The sequence below is a fragment of the Xenia sp. Carnegie-2017 genome, unplaced genomic scaffold (genome assembly GCF_021976095.1).
Source record: "Xenia sp. Carnegie-2017 unplaced genomic scaffold, XeniaSp_v1 HiC_scaffold_22, whole genome shotgun sequence".
Classification (NCBI taxonomy): Eukaryota; Metazoa; Cnidaria; class Anthozoa; order Malacalcyonacea; family Xeniidae; genus Xenia; species Xenia sp. Carnegie-2017.
The window spans coordinates 14,103,182-14,126,371 of record NW_025813485.1 but is presented as its reverse complement, the minus strand read 5'-3'; the positions used below and the strand labels follow the sequence as shown (position 1 = coordinate 14,126,371).

The window sequence follows — 23,190 nt, the reverse complement described above, 5'->3', positions numbered from 1 at the left end:
ATACCGTCGTCATGGAACGAAATGCATTGTCGGCACTACGTCGGGTTCGCTCGTACGCGCCAATTTTAAATTCTCAGTGTTTATAAGTATTTATTTAAGAACTCGCCGGGCTTTAGCCGCATCTTTCACAACATGGTTACGAAATGGTTTTAGAAAGTTGCTGACATGCATTAATGGATCAAAGATTAGCCAAAGTGGAACAGAAACAGGATATAAACAATCGGCTGTTTCTTAGACCCAGTCCTAATGAAGAGGTATTAAAATTTTTAACAACTTGCACAGAGTTGTTGTCTATTTTATAAACTTATTTACAAGTACGTTAGGTAGAATACGACAAATATCTTAGTTTTGTGCTGGCTGTGGCCTTGTGGGTGGCTTAATTCAACTTGGTTTGCTATGTACTAACTTTCCATCTATTTTTTTATGTATTAATTTAAATTGATAGTGTGATTAGAATTTTTTCAAGTCCAAATATAATTTTTTCAGGCAAAACTTCTTCAAGAGCAGAAGCAACATTTGAAAAAAATTCGTCTCCAACAGGTCTCCTAGTTTGCTCACATGGCTATATCATATATATGATTTACACAGTGAATCATGGATTATCTCTAGATTTTATTTTTATTGTTAGGTTAGAAAACAGGAAAGGTTTCTTGCAAGTAAAGCAAGAGAGAAGTTTAAGGAAAAAGAAAAGAAAGAGTTTGAATGTTTGAAAACAAAACTGAAGGTTTTAGTTTCTTACTTAATATTAACTGCAATTAAATTTTTGCATTTTTAAATAAAAATCCAGCCAATTGCTCAGCCATAGTTTGGCACTTTTTGATTTTCAAAAATTAAAGCATTAGGTGAACTGAAAAGATTTTCCTTGTCCAGCTAATTTTTTTGTAAAATGGTTTCATTATGCTGCATATCTAGTTGCATATGATTTTTCATTTGTGCAAAACCTTGAAATATATCATTGTTCACATTTTTTTTGCTCTTTTCAGAAACAGTGGGAACATGACTTGAATGAAAAAAGAAGTATCTTGGAAAAGCAGTTTTATGAAAATGTAGCTCATGTTGGTGATAGTCATGATGCTGCATTGATGGTATAAATATCACAATATATATGTACATAGTAGAAAGTTTTTATCAAGTATTAACGTAAGTCATAGATCTGGAGATTCATGTATCTAAGCTGTTTTGTTTGCTTTATCAAGTTATGTGTCTGAAGCATGACAATTTTAAACAGACAATTAGGAATTAGATAAAGTATTTGAAAAGCAAGCAACATCTTCAACTTTTTGTTGTTATAAATGCGCGCACATATCATCCAACCTAGCATATGTATCACTGAGTTTCAATGTTTTTCATCTAGCTTTATTGATTGTTGTTCTATTGTAAATGTGAACTTCAGAGTTCAGGTGTAATTATCAATATCATGATTGGGGGAAGGGGGGGGGGTGCAGTATTCATACATGAGATGCATGTTGAAAACATGATTTCAACTTAATATACCCCTCCATGTATGCTTAGGAAAAGCATTCAAATTAAATTTTCCCATAGCTCCCATATTAGCAATATTTTTAAACTAGAATTTTTGAGCAGTTGGGTTTGAGACTGTGAATCAAATTATTTCCATTTCAACTGTGCATGGCTGATGACTATCTTTTTGGTTGCTTGAAAAAACCACCAAATATATATATGTACAGGGATGTTACATCCAATATTGAAATGTTTCATTTCATGTTTTAACAGTATGATGATGGAAGATCGAGAGAGAGATCAATTGAAGATGATATAAAGTGCGTACTGGTTATTGTAATGTCAAAGAATTTATCTAAATCTATTTAAAGATGGAAGGTTTTGTTAAATAATTGCCATATTTCACTAAAAATCCATTCATATCAACCTTTCACTGAGCTAAAATGAAGTTGACTGATCATCTTGACCGAACACATTTTAGCCGTTATGTTGAGGCGCCCTGTATTTAGTAGCTGTAAGTAGTGCTGTGCATTGGAGCAGCAGTTTGTTCATCTCCGGAAAAACTCCGGCAGCAGTCGTTTCTGCTGCAAAATTCTGTCAAACTTTGGTAAACGTGTCTGATCAAAACATTTTTGTATCAACGAACGATAAATATCGCCTAAAATTGAAAAACTTGCATGAAAATAAAACATTTTATGCATGAGACATTATGACGCTAGATTGCGTTCACACATGCTAATTTATGATTCAAAGTCGGAGTGTGGAAATTTAACTTTACATATAAAAATTTTACTAATAATATACCTTAAAGTGTTGAACAGTGACTTGCAAAATTAACCAGCCACAACCAGTGATTCGAGTTATAAAATAGGCGGAGCCGGAGTTCAGGTTTGACAAGAAGCCGGCGCCGGAGCTGAAAAACTGGAGTTTGCACAGCCCTAGTTGTAAGCACAAAATGGGTCACATAACATAGGTAACGCAGATAAAATGATTGAGTATTAATGTTTTCATAATATAAATGTTTGAACAGGGCGAGAGAAAGATATCAAGACGCTGTAATAAAAATGAGAGAAGATGAATCTGAAAGATTACAGAAGATCAATGAAAAAATCGAGGCAAAAAATAAAGCGATGAAAATTGAGCGTCATCGTGCAGCGCAAGTAGCAGCACGCAAACCACGAAACACTGATATTGCACAGAAGTTAGAAACAATACAAAAACGTAGACGTAAACAGAAGAACATCAACGATTTCAGCACGACATACTTTCATATTCCACAAAAGAATTTGGAATGGGCAGAACGTTGCCCTCAACAGGTGCATACGTAATTACGTATGTTTTGTGTTCTTCGTCATAGTACTCCGAGATGTATTAATTTTTCTTGAGGTCGAAGATGCTAGAATGGCAGCAAAAAAGGAGGAAGAAAGGTTACACATTGCTAAAGAGGTAAACGAGATTCATGTTTATAACTAATACACGGCTCTGATGTCTTACAGTTTTTCGTGACGATCATCATTCTTGTACGAAGAAAAATAATGTTAATAATTCCTGTTGATTTCTTGTTACCATATTGTAATCTATTTTGGACCACTATAAACAATCACAACTACTCCAGCACCGTCTTCGATAACCATGTTTTTTGAACATAGGAATCTAATCGCAATTTATCCGAGCAAATGGAGAAGGCAAGACTACGTCACAAGCATGCGATATCCAAACTTATTGTGGAAAAGGTGTGTTAACCAACGCAAGTATTGCTTTCTGTTGAGCGTTTATCCCTCCTTTCCCATAAATTTCAAATACTTTCCCATGAATTTCAAATAGAACTGTATTTTATACAGGATTATGATCAATTGCTTGAAGAACTAAAGGATTTTGAACGAATCGACCGACAGAGAAGACAAGAAATAGTTTCAAAGATTCCTGTAAGTTGCTTAATTAAGTTTTATTTAAACTTTTACATGCTATTTTGTACACTCTAGGAATTATAACATGCGCTTAGCATAGAGCTGTGTGGTTCCAGAAAGTTCAGGAACTTGCACATTTCAGCGTTATGTCTACGTGTGCTTGTTTTGTATGTGTTTTCGCAGATTTGTGGTATAACCATGTATTGCATTGATTCCTTGTTAATTGACGCAGACTGTTTACTGCAAAATTGTTTTTTGTCGTTATTTTGTTCTCCCTACGTTTCATCAGTTTTGATACTTACGTTGCCTGCAATTAGGAAATTAGGTGAGCGTTTTTCGGGAGTTGAACAGAAAAAGAAAAATAAAACTAACGGTTCATTTAAAGTTTTGATGCATGACTCCAGTTTAGCAACAAGTGTTAACATAATGGTGAAGAAATTTTAATCACACTTACACCACATTTGTAATACTGTGTTCAGAACGTTACTCGTAACTTACTCCTAACAGCGATGTGTATGTGAATTTTGATGGGTATTTTTATGTCAGGGTTTGAATAAAATGAAAATGTTTGTTGCATTTTACTTTGTGCCATACTTACAAACTACAAGTGCAACTTTTAGCTTTAACACTCGACGTGCATTCTCCTGTTTGGATATGATGTTATTTTCTTCATACACCAACGTTTCTAATAAAGTCAGTTAGTTTTATCACACCATCATAAAATATTAAAGTCGAAACACGAGTGATTCATATCCTTATTCTGAATCCAGAAACACGTGTTTGAACCAGCACATAGAAGGCTTGAAGCAAACGAAGAAAGACAACGTGATATTGAACGCGCCTTTGAAGATATGTATATGGCCCATACAAGTAAGAAATCGCATAAATTATATATGAAGTACTATTTACTACTGCAACATGGTAATTTTGTTTTGATTTTTCTTTTTTTATGTATAAATTGTTTTTGATGATTAATAGAATAATTACAATAAGTTGTTGCAGAAGTAACTATCAGAAAAGGTTTCTACCATTCTTCCAATCATTAGAAGACATTGATGTGAAATATTAGTCAATCAGGAGAGACTTTTAAAAATTATCGAATATTTTTGCAAAAGTGTTCTTGAAAAAGTTGGTGATTTATAAATTGTGTCATAGATTACAAAGGTGATGTTACGACATTTCAAGATATTTCACCAACGTCTCCTGCTGCTTCAGATGAACGTATGTGTATGTGTAAACGTAAGAATTCATTCAAAAATGTTGTCGTAATTCGTAGAAACGTTTATTATTAAAATCAAACATAAATGTTGGAAAATCATGACGTACATTGGAAATTGTGTTCCATGGGCAACACTTTGAATGATTTCTCATCGAACATCAGTTTGCATGTTATTTTTTGTGTACAATGTCTTCGTTATTTTATGGAACATAGTGTGCTAGGGGTACAAATTTACTAAGGCTCCAGGGGGTACAAATTTACTAAGGCTCCAGGGGTACAAATTTACTAAGGCTCCAGGGGTACAAATTTACTAAGGCTCCAGGGGGTACAAATTTACTAAGGCTCCAGGGGTACAAATTTACTAAGGCTCCAGGGGGTACAAATTTACTAAGGCTCCAGGGGGTACAAATTTACTAAGGCTCCAGGGGTACAAATTTACAGGGGTACAAATTTACTCCAGGGGTACAAATTTACTAGGCCTCCAGTGGGTACAAATTTACTGCAGCTCCAGGGGTACAAATTTACTGCAGCTACAAATTTACTGAGACTCCAGGGGGTACAAATTTAATGGGGTTCCAGGGGGTAAACATTTACTGGGGCATTATCTATCTCAGTCAGATGAACGGTAACGCAATGAAATGTTGGAAATGTAAAATTTAGTAATCTTTTAAAGAGGAGAGAAATGTGCAATGAAATATAAAATATTTTACAAAAACTCTATGAGTATAAAAATAGAGAATATTTAATACTCCGGTTATCAATCCAGTTATTTAAATGATAAACTTTATGTAGCTCATTGCACAAACAAATTCTTATGTTAGAAACATTGGGCTGACTTGAGACGCGACACTCATAAAGTAATCACTAAAATCTAATCCAAACTAAACTCTCTGAACGGATGTGATCCCAAATTCAGCGCAACAACAACCCCCCACCTACCTACTCCTCTTTTTCAAGTTCATCCCGAATCGAAAATATTCTATGTAATGTAAAGTTTTGTCAATCAATTTTGTTTTTAGAAAACACAAGTGAGAATGACATTAAGAGTGATTTAACAAAGGTAAAATAGAAAAATGACATACAGAGATATATACTGTGATACCCTTACGAAGTATTGTCTTGAACAATTTGGGCTAGTGTAGTAAAGTTGAAAATTTTTATTAATTGAAGACAGATGATGTTGAAACTAATGATGTTGAAGAATCTTCAGTTACTGTTGGTGAAGGAAAGAAGAAGTTTGTTCAAGAGGCGGAAAAATCTCGTAATGATGTCAAACTAACTTCAAAAGGTATAAAGTTCACTACCAGTTGATGAAGTCTGTACAAAAAGTGTTCATCTAGTTGTACTTCTACCACCAATGTATGTGTAGTTGTACTTCTACCATCAATGTATGTGTAGTTGTACTTCTACCACCAATGTATGTGTAGTTGTACTTCTACCACCAATGTATGTGTAGTTGTACTTCTACCACCAATGTATGTGTAGTTGTACTTCTACCACCAATGTATGTCTAGTTGTACTTCTACCACCAATGTATGTCTAGTTGTACTTTTACCACCAATGTATGTGCAGTTGTACTTCTACCACCAATGTATGTCTAGTTGTACTTCTACCACCAATGTATGTCTAGTTGTACTTCTACCACCAATGTATGTCTAGTTGTACTTCTACCACCAATGTATGTCTAGTTGTACTTCTACCACCAATGTATGTCTAGTTGTACTTCTATCATCAATGTATGTCTAGTTGTACTTCTACCACCAATGTATGTCTAGTTGTACTTCTACCACCAATGTATGTCTAGTTGTACTTCTACCATGTATGTCTAGTTGTACTTCTACCATCAATGTATGTGTAGTTGTACTTCTACCACCAATGTATGTGCAGTTGTACTTCTACCACCAATGTATGTATAGTTGTACTTCTACCACCAATGTGCAGTTGTACTTCTACCACCAATGTATGTCTAGTTGTACTTCTATCATCAATGCATGTGTAGTTGTACTTCTACCACCAATGTATGTGCAGTTGTACTTCTACCACCAATGTATGTCTAGTTGTACTTCTACCACCAATGTATGTCTAGTTGTACTTCTATCATCAATGTATGTGTAGTTGTACTTCTACCACCAATGTATGTGCAGTTGTACTTCTACCACCAATGTATGTCTAGTTGTACTTCTATCATCAATGTATGTGTAGTTGTACTTCTACCACCAATGTATGTGCAGTTGTACTTCTACCACCAATGTATGTGTAGTTGTACTTCTACCACCAATTCATGTAGTTGTACTTCCACCAATGTATGTGTAGTTGTACTTCTACCACCAATGTATGTGCAGTTGTACTTCTACCACCAATGTATGTCTAGTTGTACTTCTATCATCAATGTATGTGTAGTTGTACTTCTACCACCAATGTATGTCTAGTTGTACTTCTACCACCAATGTATGTCTAGTTGTACTTCTACCACCAATGTATGTCTAGTTGTACTTCTACCACCAATGTATGTCTAGTTGTACTTCTACCACCAATGTATGTCTAGTTGTACTTCTACCACCAATGTATGTCTAGTTGTACTTCTACCACCAATGTATGTGCAGTTGTACTTCTACCACCAATGTATGTCTAGTTGTACTTCTACCATCAATGTATGTGTAGTTGTACTTCTACCACCAATGTATGTGTAGTTGTACTTCTACCACCAATGTATGTGCAGTTGTACTTCTACCATCAATCTATTTGTAATTGTATTTTGAACTTCCATTGTATGTACATAATTCATTTGCAACGTAAAATGTCGTGAGATTATAATTTAGTATACATTACAATACTAATTAAATTTTCATCTTATAAATCTGCTTTTTCTTTTCAATGCTTGCATCATAGTTTCGTTGCCGCATCTCCATCCAAAATCACTGAACATGGAAATGAAAACGTTTCTCCTTAGTAGATCCATTAAAGAGACTTTTGAAAAAAATTGATATGCAACGTGACAGATGGAAAGCAAATGAACTGGATGTTGAAGCTGTCAAAGATACAGAAGAAAAACATAAAAGTATGTCTAATAGTAAACATTGATCAATAGATGTCGAAAGACGGTAGTATAATGCACTTATGCACCTAGAGGGGGCAGGGGATGGGAACATTTTGCCTCTGGCCACCAATCAAAGGAGATCCCCGGATGGCATTAAGACCATCATTGTTATTTTAACTTTCAAGACATGTTGATATTATTTGTTATTAAAGTTTCTTTATCAAACTTTACATCATCCCGTGCCAGTGGTAAATGTTTGAAATCATGACGTCACCTAGCCCTGAGAAAAAAATTTCCTGAGCACCCGCTGTTTCTTTCGGCTGCTCTGAGTGTATGGTATTATTAAAATAGTTTATGCGACGGTGATTTCAATGGATGCAATATAGTGTATTTGTATTGTATTATTAAAACATTTTAATGTGTGTATGGTATTATTAAAATAGTTTATATGAGCGTGATTACAATGAATGTAATTTTATTTCTTTAGATCTTTTGATACCAGACAATGATTCTGAAATCAGCGAGGGAAGATTGACGATGTATGTATGATTCAATGACAATATTTGAATGTGTTTTTACTTTGTGTCAGGCTGTCAGCTCAGCATATTGAAATGAAAATGTAGGATCTTTTTTATTTTTGATTCCTTCAAGCCACGATAAGAATTCTCTATTGTATAGAACGACTGAAAATTCGTGTTCTATAAGTGCCGAGTCTGATTTAGTGAAAGATCATGTGACAACTCTCATGCATCCTCAGGAAGAAGCAGAGCAGGCTCGCGCAGGCTACAAAACAAACAAAGTACGTTGCCTGTTCCCATCGCTGCAATTGTATTGAACTATTGTGATAGTTTGCTATTAAATTCACCATTCAGAAGAATCAGCTATTAGAGTATATATTCATATTTTATTTAGATTTCTGACGTGACCAAAAAAATGGAATTTGAAAAGAGAGAGATCGCTTGCAGCAACAAAAACTTAAGTTACAACTTCAGCAACAACATTTAATGCAGGAACATCTACGATTACAATTTAATGCGTTAAATGACGGTGTCACAAATAACATCAAGAGTAAAGAAAATTTAAGAAAAAGCAAATTTATGTCGCAGGAACTTATCTCACAAGACGAGAAAGGAATCGAAGAATCGAGAGTTGAAAATTTGTCGATAGAAAAAGATGATAACTCGGACAATACACATTCCAGCGATTCAAGCATTCACACCAACATATTACTTCGCGATATTGCATGTTCAATACCCGAAAATGTGTCTGACGAGGACTTTGTGCCATTGAAATCTGTCTCTAGTGGGTTCAATGAGGTGTCGCCGTCAAAAGCACTTGTTTTAACATCTCCAAGAATATCTGCTGATAAGGATGAGGGTCGTACCTATTTTGAGAGAACCTCTCCTTTATATAATATTCAACACGGCAATCTACCGGTAAAAATAACTAGAGAACAGAGTGAGGCAACTCCTACAGTATCGCTTATACCTTCCCAGATAGATAATTCTGTAGCTCAAAATAGAATAATAATGAACAAAGAAAATAATGACCTGAACAAGAAACAGCCTTTTATAGTTGAAAGCTCTCATCATGTCCAAGAAATACCCTCGGAAGACATTGCACGAACATCGAATGTCATAGCCGATAGCCAAATTTCCACGACCCCTTTGGCCTTGGGAGAAAGTTTGATGGTCAAATTTCAAGGAAATGGGGATGGAAATACAGCATCGTACCTACATCATTATCAACGACAACTTATGGAACAGCAAGATCGTATTAGAGAGCAGCAAAAGCCATTCAAGAAAGGCAACAACAGCGTCTTGAGAAGTTAAAAGAATTCCAAGAACGTCTACGACAGCAGAGATCTAGATTTGAAACAGAAAAAAGCAAACAATGGCACTCTCTTATTCCTCGTTATTCTGCAGATGTTGAACAATCGTCAACTACTGATCATTCATTGTCATCTTTAGAGCTGAATGAACCTGATGGCATGCCTGGTATGAAACCCACTGAAATTAACTCTCCTCCTTCTTTGACAAAAGAAAGATCTGGGGGGCTATCTTTGTCTTTCAGTGACATTAATAATGAAGTAAAGCCCAAGCAAAATGTTGGATATTTTGAAAGCATTGGTAACGCCTCGCCTAATCAACTCGGAGAACCTGGTACAGAATCAATGATAAGAGTGTCTGAAGGTCAATCTGATATTGCGTCGTCTTTCCCCCCATCTTCTCTCAGTGCATCGTCTTTCCCCCCATCTTTTCTCAGTGGTACCGAACAAAGTGACAAAAAATCAATCTTTCTTAAAACCTCAGACCTTGGTCTATGGAGTGATAGTACGCCCCAATTGACTTCTAGTGATGCCACCAAAAGCTCTTCTACACCAACGGCAAAATACAAGGCCAGCATAGAAATATCTCATGAAAAAATGAGGAATTTGGGTTCAAACTTCTCCAACAAGTACGGTATGTGTCATTTTATTCTAACATCAATAACACTTTTCTGTCCGATATGTGAGTTACTCCAATAAACAATCTCTGTAGACACCCCTTAAAGTAAAAAATAAATATCTTTTATATAGATAGCGTGAGTGAAATGAACAGTCATAGCTCAGCAAGTCAAAGTCAGTACTCTGGAAGCAATTTTGAACATGTAAAGTCAAATGGTAGCAGTGGCTCCGACAGTAACAACAACATATTGTCACGAATAGAAACTTCTTTTCCTCATTTCCAAATGATGATCAATGAAGCAAAATCTCTTCATGAAAACCATCGTCGGGATTGTTCAACAAATGATACTGCTGATGACGACAATACGTTGAAAGAAAGTGAACAGATTTCTTTAAGTGTAAACAATGGGAATAGCAGTAAAACTGGAATGTCTGAAACCTTCCAACATAAATCGTTTGTAGGCATTGAAAATCTTCATTATGATAGTAAAGCAGATGAAGAGAGACGAGAAGTGAGTCAAGGTGAAGCTTCTGTTGCCTTATTGGCAAACCAAGAAATGAAATTAAATGAATCACCATCAGAAGAACCACAGTTTCCATTGAACAAGGATATTCAAAACGAGCATGACGACAATGAAATGTCTGGAAAGTCATTATCTGTGATTCACGAAGAAACATTTGTAAGTGATGTTAACCTTTCCTATCGATGGCTTGAAAAAGAAGATTTCAACGAAGAAAGACTAAATTCTCGTGTAACTACGTATTCTGTGGAGCCAGAGGACGACAGTCATGAGTGCAGTGTGGAGCCTGGAGGTGACAATGATGAGTATATTTTGGAGCCTGGAAACGACAGTCATGAGTATAGTGTTGAACCTGGAGACGACAATCATGAGCAATTGAATAATTCTCAGACGACAGATGACTGCAAAATTACAACAGCATTCGATAGCGGTAGCTTTCAAAATGAAAATGAAAGTTCTGTTACATCTCAAATGCATTTTGATACAATGTCTGAAGACCGTCGACTTATAAGTGACAAAAAATCAGAAATTCGTCATTCACTTGAAAGTGGTTTAATCGAAAATATGGCATTTACCAAAGAAACTTCATTATTGACAGTGGATTTTAAGGATTCACAACAGTCATTGCAGAGAAGTAGTGAAAATTTTGATGATCAGGAGGAGAGTTTGTTTTTGTTTCATGGTTTAGAGGGAAAGAATGAACTAAATAAGAATACAGCAAACAAAGATAGGCTGGTTGTAAACATACCTACTGGTAAAACGATGACTAGTTCTGAGGCTTCGAGAAGAGTGCACGTCGATTTACCTTCAAATGACCATCGAGATCGTAGTGATCACGAATTCTCAAAGTCGGTCATTGACGAAGCAGTTTTATCTGAAATTTCAAGTTTATCTCTGTTTCACTCCGATGACTCCTCAAATAGCTCTTTAACTCTTCAAAACGCTTTTCGTAAGAGCCGACCTAAATTCATAGAAAATTCTTGTAGAAGAGCATTAAAAGCAAAAGAAGCCAGATACAAAAAATACCAGACACCAGAAATTGAAACAAAAGATAAATTATCTCAATTTCCTACTTCGTCCGATTCACTTTCAAAAGAAAATATTCCAGAAAAATACTCTACGAAAAAACAATCAGGTTTGTCCACTGTTTAGTTAGGTGGATATTTTTTTGCACGAGTTTGAATCGAAAATCATTTAATTACCACTCACAGACATGCATAAGAAAATAAAAACGGACGAGATGAAAAGGCGCACGAAAAGGTTTGTTCATAATTTCATTATTCGCTTCGGAGCTATGAATTGCACGAGGATTCTGTGTCGTTCCATAGATATACGTTTAACTCCTTTCCTTTTTAAGATTATATGAAAATTTACCAGATATCCAGCAAAAGGCTGTTGAAAAACGTCGTCAAGAGACCTACGCTTCCAATCGAGCTAAAGCTCAGGAGTTTCAAAAGGTGAGCGTCTTGGTATTTTGAACGTTTAATATGTTTAATATCCATACTTGAGTGACTGTCGAAATGACAGCGCAAAACCACTCCTAACACTGTCTGTTTTTGTTCTCGCGTGGCTCATATGATATATGTTATGTGTTTTAGCAAACAAGAGAAAGGTTACGAAAGTTGAGTGCTAGAAAAACTGGAAAAGAAACATGAACATTCATTTCGTCGTCAAAGTGTATTTACATTTGTACGTATTCGAATCCTTTATGTTCTGTGTCTTTATTTTGTTTTACTACCATTGCCATAAACAACTTCATCCTCTCGTGTATAAATTAACACTTGCGAAGCAAACAAATATTTCCACTTAATTTTACCCGATTTTATCATCTATTTCTTTAGAAATAAGAGTTGAAATACGTGCTAGTGGAATTATGACTCCTTATAGCTTAGGTGTAGTGATGAGTATAGCCTAGAATATCGTCATAGATACAGCCTAGGTTATAGTTTATGTGTATTTAAGGGTATAGAGTGTATTCAATGTCCGCCTTTTTGGTAATGAAGAATTTATGTCGTTTATTAGCTTTAGGGCCTGTTGCCAAAAACTTATCCTTTAGATTAAATTTTATCCATAGGATAAATCTCCTATCCAGTGTATACGTATTCATTGGATAAATATTATGATAAATATCGGCTCTTAGAAGTAACCTGCCAACATGGCTGCTTTTACGTCACCTTGACGTCAAATGAAACACGCCATAGTCATTGGAAAAGCCTATTGTACAGTCATAGGTAAAGCATACGGTAATGAGCAATTGGAAAAATGAACTGAAATCGATTGATTCAGAGTAAATCAGCAATTTTTTCTATACCGTATTACAACGAAATATTTTACTTCAGTGCAAATATTCAATGAATTTCTTACTCTTGCCAAAGGTAAATCCATACCGAGTGTTCACGCGTGACTGACACAAAGTTTATGAACCAATGAAAGTCTTTCTAAGACTGTAATGTGTATGATCAGTTGATATTATAGATCAGGGGTCTCCAAACTTTACAGCCAGAAAGGCCACATGATCTTTCATCCAGCATGTTGAGGGTCGAAGAATATAAAAAATTTCCACGTCATCCTTCAGCTTTTTAAATTTCGCAATGTGCTTGAAACGGAAGTATAAAGTTGGGACAAAAATTGACGTAAGCCACTCTTGCTAGTTGGCTTGCGACATAACGTGAACTTTCTGCACAAAGTTTATTTTGTTTATATTATTTTTTCTTAAGTGCCTCTGCGGGCCGGATTGAGAGGCCCGACGGGCCGCATCTGGCCCGCAGTTTGGAGACCCCTGTTACAGATCATTGGATTAGTAAAATGAAGCATGATTAACATGTCGCATTGCTGTGAATTTCGTTGTGCTATTCGACAACTATTTTAATACGTAAATATAACCGGACACCGGTCTTTGAGTGGCCCTTGTGAGCGCCTGATAGGCGTCTTGTTTTATTTTACTAACCCGAGACGTAAAATGGATGTAACTTTCTGGATTGAGTAATCCTACACCTCCCCCCCCGGTCTGTTCATGGCGTTTCCTTTGTCTTTTGCTTCCGTTGAAACTTAAAATGTTTGTAGCTTATGGCTCCGCCTTGAGAGGTAAGCGTTCTGTCAAGTGCACATTTTGGTGAAATTCATTGACAGTCTGCTGATTTAGTGTAATAAATTTACTATTTTCATATATATTTTTAAGTTATATATAAAAAAACGACTTTACTTTGGTGATGTAAACGTGTTTGTGTCACGAATCGTGTTGTTGTAAATTTGAGGAAGAACTTGATAGCCGTCGTTAAAACTTGAATAATCTCTTTGAAAAATTTGATCACAAGTCGATATCGTCTCTCAGCAAAATTGAACTTGTACCTTACGAATTTTTTGTTGGATTTTTTGACAACTTTAGCCGACTTCAGCAGTTTATGTTTGGTCTGTGTCACTGCCAGCTGCTTTTGAATAAAAACTATCGCATTTCGAAGTGCTCAGTTAAGCGTTTAAACCTGGTAAATCGGATCATTTGGGTAGTGTAGATGGAGACAATTTTTGCGAAACTTGAGGACAAACAACGTGAGCTTCATGGCAAGAAAGGACGAGTAAGTATTTCAATTTGCTTGTGCTGTGTGTACACATACAATACTTGACGACCATGTTTTTGAAAAATTCACATTTTAACAAAGTTAACGTTATGATGATTTCAGATAATTGAGTCGTGGAATAGATTTGCTTGTTCGGTTCGAGAGGCAGTAGAGTTTTATTCAGAAGCCAAAAAGGTAAAAGCTTACCATAAATTATTTAGATATTATAAAGTAAATTGCAAGTGTCGGTCTAAAACGGTTTAACATTGAAACTACTCACATACTATTGTTTATAATAGTTTAAACTAAAAAGCTATAATGACTTTATGTGTACTGTGTCGTAACTTTTTACACTTGAGTTCTAGAAAGAATAGTTTTCATTCGCAACATTTAAGATAAAAGAATTTTGTTCTTACTGTAATATCTCAAGTTTTGTGTACATTGGAAGGAATGGTTCATGGTTTGACAGAATAAATACAACTTTAGACATCTTTATTTTTCTATGCAGTCTCAAACGTTTTTTCATAACTTAACACTTCACGTGACATTTTATGTGGCTTTTGTTTTTTTACAACATAAAACATCTCACCTTGCATAGCCTTGTAATTTTATATCTCACCAACACCTCTCTAATCAGTAGTTTCCTTTTTTATTTATTTGATGGTTGGTTTATCGTCACATTTGCCAAAATATTTAAATTCTCGTGTATCAGATTCGCACATCATGTTTCAAACTTAAGCATGTTTTGACAAGTTCTTTTCTAAGATTTATGAACTGATACAGTGCTTATATGCAAGCCTGCAAACTGTTTCACTTTAAATGAAGAAAAAACTGGTGAAATATGGGGTACATAGCAATAACATCATTAACTTTTGCAATTGTTGTAACATCAAACTTGTCTCCAATTTAGTCATAACATTTTGGCATAACAATTAATAAGATTTTAAAGAGATTATTGTTTTTAAATCTTGGAGGTTATCAATTTTCATTAACTTTATTTAGGCTGAACTCTATAATTGGGCTCAAGGATTTCCATATCAAGTGAAACAAACCATTTCTAAAGTTCCATTTCGAAGCGCATTCTTGGCTTTCTCGCCATATTTGATGTATTTGTTACTGTTCTCGAATTACAAATTGATTCGCCAGTTAATTGGGCTTACTCTGGTGCCTCGGCCAAACATGAGCTTTTGTCCATCATTGGAACTATTGATCTTTCGCTGCTTTCCTCATCAAGTGTTGGCTAAGTTTGCCAATCCAGTTTTTGACATTTTAGCTGCCATTCCTTATTTGATTCATTTTCCATTACCTGCCCTAATGGTGTTGCATAAACTTGTGGATAAACGAAGACGATCAACATTGTTCTTTTATATGTGGATTGCTGGATGGTGTAATTTTGTTGGTGTCTTCATTCAGTTTGTTTTTCCTACTGCTCCACCATGGTACATGGACAGTGTTGTGTTTAATCCACAAGGTGCAGAATTGAAGGCTGGTTATAATGAGGCTGGTTTTCACAGACTTGATGCTGTATTAGGCTTTCCATTGTTTCATAAACTATACTCAGCTTCACCTATCAAATTTGGAGCATTTCCTTCACTACATGTGGCATGGCCAACTATAGTGCTTGTATGTGATCCATGGATCAGTGAACGTTTTGCTAAGATTCATGTGTTATGGATAACTTGGGCGGCACTTTATTCCAATCATCATTATGGTGTTGATGCACTTGGCGCTATTATAATGGTGTTTGCAGTGAGATTTTTTGCTGGGATCTGGAGTCCATTTGAAAACAATTCAAAAAGTAGAAGAGATAGCTACTCAAATTTACTGCAAGTTTAGGTTTATGTTGTTATACATATGCACAAAGATTCACAACACAAACTCTTTGCTTCATACCAGCCAAACTAAAAGTATCTTTCAATCACAAAAACAAGAATGAAAATAATTATAGTCACCTAAATTTCATACCATTCTATTTACAAAATTTCTATCATTGCAATATTTTCTTTTGCTGTTATTTTTCAAGGTTGATGTTTTTCAAAAAGTGTGACGTATGTTGTTTTAGTTCTTGGGGTTAGCTCCCTAAAATCGACGTGGTTGCGTTGTTTTAAACGTCTTGAATTTGATGAAAGAACTTTTTACTTTTTAAACAACGCAATTAATTTTCCTAAAGAAAAGTTTCTAAATTTTGGCCGAAGTGGAAAAAGAAAACGCAGAAGGTTTATACATCAAATTGATTTAAACTCCTGGATTTACAACAGCTACGGATGGCATTACGTTAGATTGTCCAACTGGAGTTATAAAGTTCGTTTTTCCAATTTCTTCTTGAAGTTTTTCAACCACAGACAGGAATTCAGGCTTACGACTACCTTTTTTGTCAACGAAACCTTTGAAAGCACGAGCACCATGTAGAGCTAACAATTCCTTATCCTAAATAATGGATCGGAAAGTTAACTTAATTTCGACACAAACTTACAAATGTTGACCAGGATAAATACACGTAAATATGCTTTCAACAGCATTGCCGTTCAAATTATATAATACCAGTTTTTTGCTCTCAGCCTTAGCTTCCGACACAATGTTTTCCTGCCTTTCAGTTTGAGGAGCTTGCGTCGGTTCTCCTTCTTTATGCTTTTTCCAAGTTTTAGGATTTAAGTACCAAGCTCCATATTTCACCTTAACCCAACTTGGCGTGTATGTTTGGTGTTTCTAAGATACGGTCGAACTCATTATTTTTGAAAGAACTGAAAATCATCAGTAAACATTGTATAATCACCAGCATTTCAGGTTCTTTGAAATCCACGTTTGGTTGAAAAGGCGAGGCTGCAGACGTGCTAGCATTCACTCGTAATTCAGGGGGAACATTCGTTAACTCCACAACATGGATCGGAACAGATAAAGTGGGCTAAATTGAAATGTTAGCATTTGCTATGTAGTGAAGAGAAGAAAACATTCTGAAAAGAATGATATGTCCTAAATAAAACCTTAGTTTCGTATCCACTAGCAAACAAGCTCATCACAGTTGATTCTTCAATATTATTTGTTTCACCTCCCTGAAAATTTATCCAAAAATGAATTTAGACATGTAAATTTTTATAAACATTTAACTTGTTGATATTTATATGCAAAGTTTTTTTATATATATACCAAATTTTCAACCCAAGTGCAAAATTCCTTAGTAACGTTTTGCATTTTATCATTCTAAAAAAAAAAAACATTGTTAACTCTGTCACAATGAACAGTATAAAAATTTATGAAATTAAAAGTGCTAAGTCATCAGAAAATTGATGTATGTTTAGGTGAAATATTTATACCAAACTTGTTGTGTCAATTTTCTTTTTCATTAATTTGCCTTTTTCCTCCTTTAAATTGTCATCTTTCTTGGGGAGCCATTTATAACGATTTTTTCCAACATCTTGTGCACTAGCAATGTAATAGGTATTTAGTAAGGCATCATAAATTTGAGCATGCAACAAGCGTACCATTTCATGATAGATTTAAAAAAAGTTGCATGTATCAAGACAACAGGAAACATAAAATTTTCAAACCTTTTCCTATCTGTATCTGTTGGTGAAAGTGACTAAGAAAAGAATGGTGATATTTGATTTTCTGAAGTTTCTAATTAAGATAAAATTGGGAGAGTAAGATATTGTAGATACCTGTGCTTGATCAAAGGATACCTTTGCATTGTTTTCATCTGGCTCTTGAACAATGTAGTGATAATCCTACAAGAATTATAAAATGGTGAACTTTGTACATCTCTTTAAATTTCATGGCAAAAGTTTCTTCAAAATCAGTTTAAGGATGCTACCAGATCTGTTCCATCTTCACTCTCCAGTTGCAATTCTGGATCCAAAATGTCAACCACGTCTTCAAAAACCTTGATTTAAAATTTTGTACACATGGAGCAACTAAGTAAATGAATTGATTAACTACTTGGCAATGGTCCTAAGAATTAACGAGTTAAAACACAATGAGAAGTTATTACACATATAGGTACATAGAGGAATTAATAATATTGCTAAAAGATACCTCTGGTGGTACTGACTCTTCAAGATGAGGAAATAATGCTAAATGATGTTGAAGAAGACTAAACTCGATATCTTCCACATTTTCATGCTTCCTTTGCTGCATTGGTAGCATTCTAGTTACAAGTACATAATACAGCAGCATAACTTGTCAAAAGGTATTTCCAACAATTATAATTCTGAAGAGGTTGACAACTCACTTTGAGTAAATAACTTCATTTTTGGTAAACCTCTTTTTCTGACAAAAAAGACTATTATCTTCTTGTGTTTCATTTGCCGTAACATTGTTCACATTAGGAGAAATGCCTGTGTATCCCTGTGTAAATCAACAAAATCTAAGTTTAACTTGCTACCACATTAAATTTAAACAGTGCACAAAAACACACAAGATGGATGCAAACAAATCACTTGCAATAATTAAAGGGAATACTCACTCCCAAAACCATTTTATCAGCAGCATTCGGTGGCATTCCACAACGAAAATCATCTAAACCTGACTTAATAAATCTCCACGATGAACCAACCATACAACCTGAACACTGTTTGGCTTTTTTGGGGTTTATATATTTTGTTTTAAGTCTTTCTCGGTACCTAGGTATTTGGAAAAAAGTTGATCTTTTGCCAGATTGCTCCACTTTACTTTATGTAGACAATTTCGAAGAAAAAGTTATGCAGATAGAGTTAGTAATGTTAGGTGTACTTCAAAGATATTGAAGTTACAAGTGGCGAATCAATACCGACATTGCCATACACACTACTCACTGAATATCAAGAAAACAAGATATGAATCCTTAGATTTTACTTTCTTATATATTTTGTATCATCCTACCATGGTATTTTCTTCTTCTCAGAGTTTCCATCTGAGTTTATAAGCAACAGGTCATACTTATGAGACATTTCAAGTATTAGTAAAGAAAGTTTGTTAACATTGTTTCCATAGAAATAACTTTTAATTTTGAAAATTTGATGAAAATTTGTTTTTCTTTACTAGTGCCAGGCTTCAACAAGAAATCAATAACAAAAATTTATATTCGTTTTGAAGTCACTTTCTTCGACAGAAAGATAACAATGTTGAAATTGGTCTATTTTCTCATCTTATCTTTACCTTTTATATTCTTTACAACCTGCAAAATATAGATTAAAAGCCAAAAAGAATAGGCACCCCCGATGGGACTCGAACCCACAACCTTTGAATTAGAAGTCCAACGCGCTGATCCATTGCGCCACGGGGGTATTCCTACGTACGTTGTATTTACATGCAATTTAAAAACTAGAATTTTTTACAAAATGCATATCAACAGTATAATAGAGGATGTAATCATTAAGTTATCTAGTCAAAGAAATCATTTAATCCACCACTAAAATTAAAGCATTTTTGTACCAAAGACTACACTTCAGATATTTTAACACAATTTTTTCACAAAGACTATTAATTACGCATTTTTACTAATTTTAACAATTTTTTGAACAAAGACTATAATTCATGCATCTTCCAAAATTTTCACACTTTTTCACACAAAGACTATAATTCATGTATTTTTGTACGAAAGACTATAGTTCACGCATTTTCATACAAAAGACTATAGTTTACGTATTTCTGTACCAAAGACGATAGTTCACGAACTTTCAAGCAAAAGACTATAGTTCACGAATTTTCGTTTTAAAGACTATAGTTTACGAGTTTTCGTGCAAAAGATTTTAGTTCACGAATTTTCATAAAAAAGACTATAGTTCAGGTATTTTTACAACAAAAACAATAGTTCACGTATTTTTGTACCAAAGACTATATTTCACGAATTTTCATCGAACAGACTAGAGTTAACGAATTTTCATGCAAAACACTATAGTTCACAAATTTTCATGCAAAAGACTATAGCTCACAAATTTTCGTGCAAAAGACTATAGATCACGAATTTTCATACAAAAGACACGAATTTTGATGCAAAAGACTATAGATCACGAATTTTCATACAAAAGACTATAGTACACGAATTTTGATGCAAAAGACTATAGATCACGAATTTTCATGCAAAAGACTATAGATCACGAATTTTCATGCAAAAGACTATTGTTCACGACTTTTCATGCAAAAGACTACAGATCACGAATTTTCACAAATTTTTATGCCAAAGACTATAGTTCATGATTTTCAAACATTTTCATGCCAAAGACTATAGTTCATGATTTTCACACATTTTCATGACGAAGACTATAGTTCATGATTTTCACACATTTACATGCCAAGGACTATAGTTCCTCATTTTCACAAATTTTTATGCCGAAGACTATAGTTCATGATTTTCAAATTTTTTCATGACAAAGACTATAGTTCATGATTTTCACACATTTTCATGCCAAAGACTATAGTTCATGATTTTCAAACATTTTCATGCCAAAGACTATAGTTCCTCATTTTCACAAATTTTTATAAAAGACTATAGTTCATGATTTTCACACATTTTCATGCCAAAGACTATAATTCATGATTTTCAAACATTTTCATGCCAAAGACTATAGTTCCTCATTTTCACAAATTTTTATACCAAAGACTATAGTTCATGATTTTCAAACATTTTCATGCCAAAGACTATAGTTCATGATTTTCACACATTTTCATGCCAAAGACTATAGTTCATGATTTTCACGAATTTTCATGCAAAAGACTATAGATCACGAATTTCCGTGTAAAAGGCAATAGTTCACGAATTTCCGTGTAAAAGGCAATAGTTCAGGAATTTTAAAACAAAAGACTATAGATCACGAATTTTCATGCAAAAGAGTATCATTCACGAATTTTCATGCAAAAGACTATAGTTCATGATTTTCAAACATTTTCAGGCCAAAGACTATAGTTCATGATTTTCACACATTTTCATGCAAAAGAATATAGTTCATGATTTTCACACATTTTCATGCCAAAGACTATAGTTCATGATTTTCATGCAAAAGACTATAGATCACGAATTTTCATGCAAAACACTATAGATCACGAATTTTCATGCAAAGACTATAGTACACGAATTTTCACATAAAAGACTGTAGTACACTAATTTTCATGCAAATGACTATAGATCACGAATTTTCATTCAAAAGACTATAGTACACCAATTTTCATGGAAAAGACTATAGATCACGAATTTCTATGCAAAAGACTATAGATCACGAATTTTCTTAAAATATAGTATAGTCCACGAATTTTCTTGCAAGAGACAATAGTTCACGATTTTCATGCAAAAGACTATAGTTCACGAATTTTCATGCAAATGACTATTGTTCACGAATTTTCATGCAAAAGACTATAGTTCACGAATTTTCATGCAAAAGACAATAGATCACGAATTTTCATAAAAAAAGACTATAGTTCACGAATTTTTGTGCGAAAGACTATAGATCACGAATTTTCATGCAAAAGACTATAGATCACGAATTTTCATGCAAAAGACTATTGTTCACGAATTTTCATGCAAAAGACAATAGATCACGAATTTTTGTGCAAAAGACTATAGATCACGAATTTTCATATAAAAGACTATAGACCACGAATTTTTGTGCAAAAGACTATAGATCACGAATTTTCATACAAAAGACTATAGATCACGAATTTTCATACAAAAGACTATAGATCACGAATTTTCATATAAAAGACTATAGACCACGAATTTTTGTGCAAAGACTATAGTTCACGAATTTTCATAAAAAAGACTATAGTTCAGGTATTTTTACGACAAAAACAATAGTTCACGTATTTTTGTACAAAAGACTATAGTTCACGAATTTTCATGTAAAAGACTATAGATCACGAATTTTCATGCAAAACACTATAGTTCACGAATTTTCATGCAAAAGACTATAGCTCACAAATTTTGTGCAAAAGACTATAGTTCATGAATTTTCATGCTAAAGACTAAAGTTCACGAATTTACATGCAAAAGACTATAATCCACGAGTTTTCTTAAAATAGACTATAGTTTACGAATTTTATTGCAAAAGGCAATAGTTCACGAATTTTGATGCAAAAGAGACTATAGTCCACGAATTTTTGCAAAAGACAATAGTTCACGATTTTTGATGCAAAATACTATAGTTCACAAATTTTCATGCAAAAGAGTATAGATCACGAATTTTCATTCAAAAGACTATAGTACACGAATTTTCATACAAAAGACTATAGATCACGAATTTTCATATAAAAGACTATAGACCACGAATTTTTGTGCAAAAGACTATAGTTCACGAATTTTCATAAAAAAAGACTATAGCTCACAAATTTTCGTGCAAAAGACTATAGTTCACGAATTTTCATGCTAAAGACTAAAGTTCACGAATTTACATGCAAAAGACTATAATCCACGAGTTTTCTTAAAATAGACTATAGTTTACGAATTTTATTGCAAAAGACTATAGTTCACAAATTTTCATGCAAAAGACTATAGATCACGAATTTTCATTCAAAAGACTATAGTACACGAATTTTTATGCAACAGACTATAGTTCACGAATTTTTATGCAAAAGACTATAGTTCATGATTTTCAAACATTTTCATGCCAAAGACTATAGTTCATGATTTTCAAACATTTTCATGCCAAAGACTATAGTTCCTCATTTTCACAAATTTTTATGCCAAAGACTATAGTTCATGGTTTTCACACATTTTCATGCCAAAGACTATAGTTCATGATTTTCACACATTTTCATGACAAAGACTATAGTTCATGATTTTCAAACATTTTCATGCCAAAGACTATATTTCACGCATTTTCATACGAAAGACTATAGTTCACGTATTTTTGTACCATAGACAATACTTCACGCATTTCCAAACCAAGAGGATAGTTCACGAATTTTTGTAACAAAGACTTTGTCTGATAGATCATGGTAAACGACATGAAAGACATTTGAAAAAGTCGTTATTTCATGAAAGACGCGTCACATAGACAATATTTAAAAAAATCGAGTGTCTTTCTTTGTGTGAACATATGTGTGTATCCTTTGTGTCTACCTTATTTTGTCATGTATAGT

General features: G+C 34.1%; 4 protein-coding genes, 1 long non-coding RNA gene and 1 other non-coding gene across 7 annotated transcripts; 3 read left to right on the top strand and 3 right to left on the bottom strand.

Moving 5' to 3' along the window:
- The first annotated feature begins 2 nt into the window (after positions 1-2).
- LOC124445077 (centrosomal protein of 295 kDa-like) lies at positions 3-8,688 on the top strand. The gene is made up of 17 exons (XM_046995785.1): positions 3-254; positions 487-540; positions 629-724; positions 984-1,085; positions 1,735-1,781; positions 2,492-2,777; positions 2,848-2,907; positions 3,111-3,194; positions 3,303-3,386; positions 4,139-4,238; positions 4,524-4,589; positions 5,607-5,647; positions 5,758-5,875; positions 7,541-7,645; positions 8,112-8,163; positions 8,303-8,423; positions 8,537-8,688. The coding sequence occupies exons 1-17, from the start codon at positions 174-176 to the stop codon at positions 8,627-8,629; spliced, it is 1,590 nt and encodes a 529-aa protein (XP_046851741.1). The 5' UTR covers positions 3-173; the 3' UTR covers positions 8,630-8,688.
- Positions 7,325-11,422, bottom strand: LOC124445082. The gene is made up of 2 exons (XR_006948098.1): positions 11,340-11,422; positions 7,325-7,615 (listed from the first exon to the last, which is right to left on the bottom strand). It is a non-coding gene; the product is annotated as an uncharacterized LOC124445082 (long non-coding RNA).
- LOC124445075 (centrosomal protein of 295 kDa-like) lies at positions 8,776-12,678 on the top strand. Its single transcript, XM_046995782.1, has 5 exons — positions 8,776-10,086; positions 10,203-11,726; positions 11,803-11,851; positions 11,949-12,048; positions 12,190-12,678. The coding sequence occupies exons 1-5, from the start codon at positions 9,615-9,617 to the stop codon at positions 12,244-12,246; spliced, it is 2,202 nt and encodes a 733-aa protein (XP_046851738.1). The 5' UTR covers positions 8,776-9,614; the 3' UTR covers positions 12,247-12,678.
- A 940-nt stretch (positions 12,679-13,618) lies between these two features.
- LOC124446455 (inositol phosphorylceramide synthase catalytic subunit aur1-like) lies at positions 13,619-16,141 on the top strand. Its single transcript, XM_046997312.1, has 4 exons — positions 13,619-13,675; positions 13,977-14,163; positions 14,269-14,340; positions 15,148-16,141. Exons 2-4 carry the CDS (start codon positions 14,101-14,103, stop codon positions 15,979-15,981), a joined length of 969 nt encoding a protein of 322 aa, XP_046853268.1. The 5' UTR covers positions 13,619-13,675; positions 13,977-14,100; the 3' UTR covers positions 15,982-16,141.
- LOC124446454 (protein FAM47A-like) lies at positions 15,945-19,409 on the bottom strand. Of its 2 annotated transcripts, none has more exons than XM_046997310.1 (13): positions 19,000-19,409; positions 18,605-18,761; positions 18,371-18,486; positions 18,175-18,286; positions 17,954-18,022; positions 17,802-17,867; positions 17,691-17,722; positions 17,457-17,565; positions 17,290-17,343; positions 17,127-17,195; positions 16,919-17,047; positions 16,687-16,851; positions 15,945-16,572 (listed from the first exon to the last, which is right to left on the bottom strand). In XM_046997310.1, exons 1-13 carry the CDS (start codon positions 19,065-19,067, stop codon positions 16,381-16,383), a joined length of 1,338 nt encoding a protein of 445 aa, XP_046853266.1. In that variant the 5' UTR covers positions 19,068-19,409; the 3' UTR covers positions 15,945-16,380. The 2 variants fall into 2 exon arrangements, with proteins under 2 accessions (XP_046853266.1, XP_046853267.1); XM_046997311.1 differs by having other exon boundaries at positions 17,823-17,867.
- Positions 19,330-19,403, bottom strand: Trnar-ucu. Its single transcript has one exon. It is a non-coding gene; the product is annotated as a tRNA-Arg (tRNA).
- Positions 19,410-23,190: the final 3,781 nt, after the last annotated feature.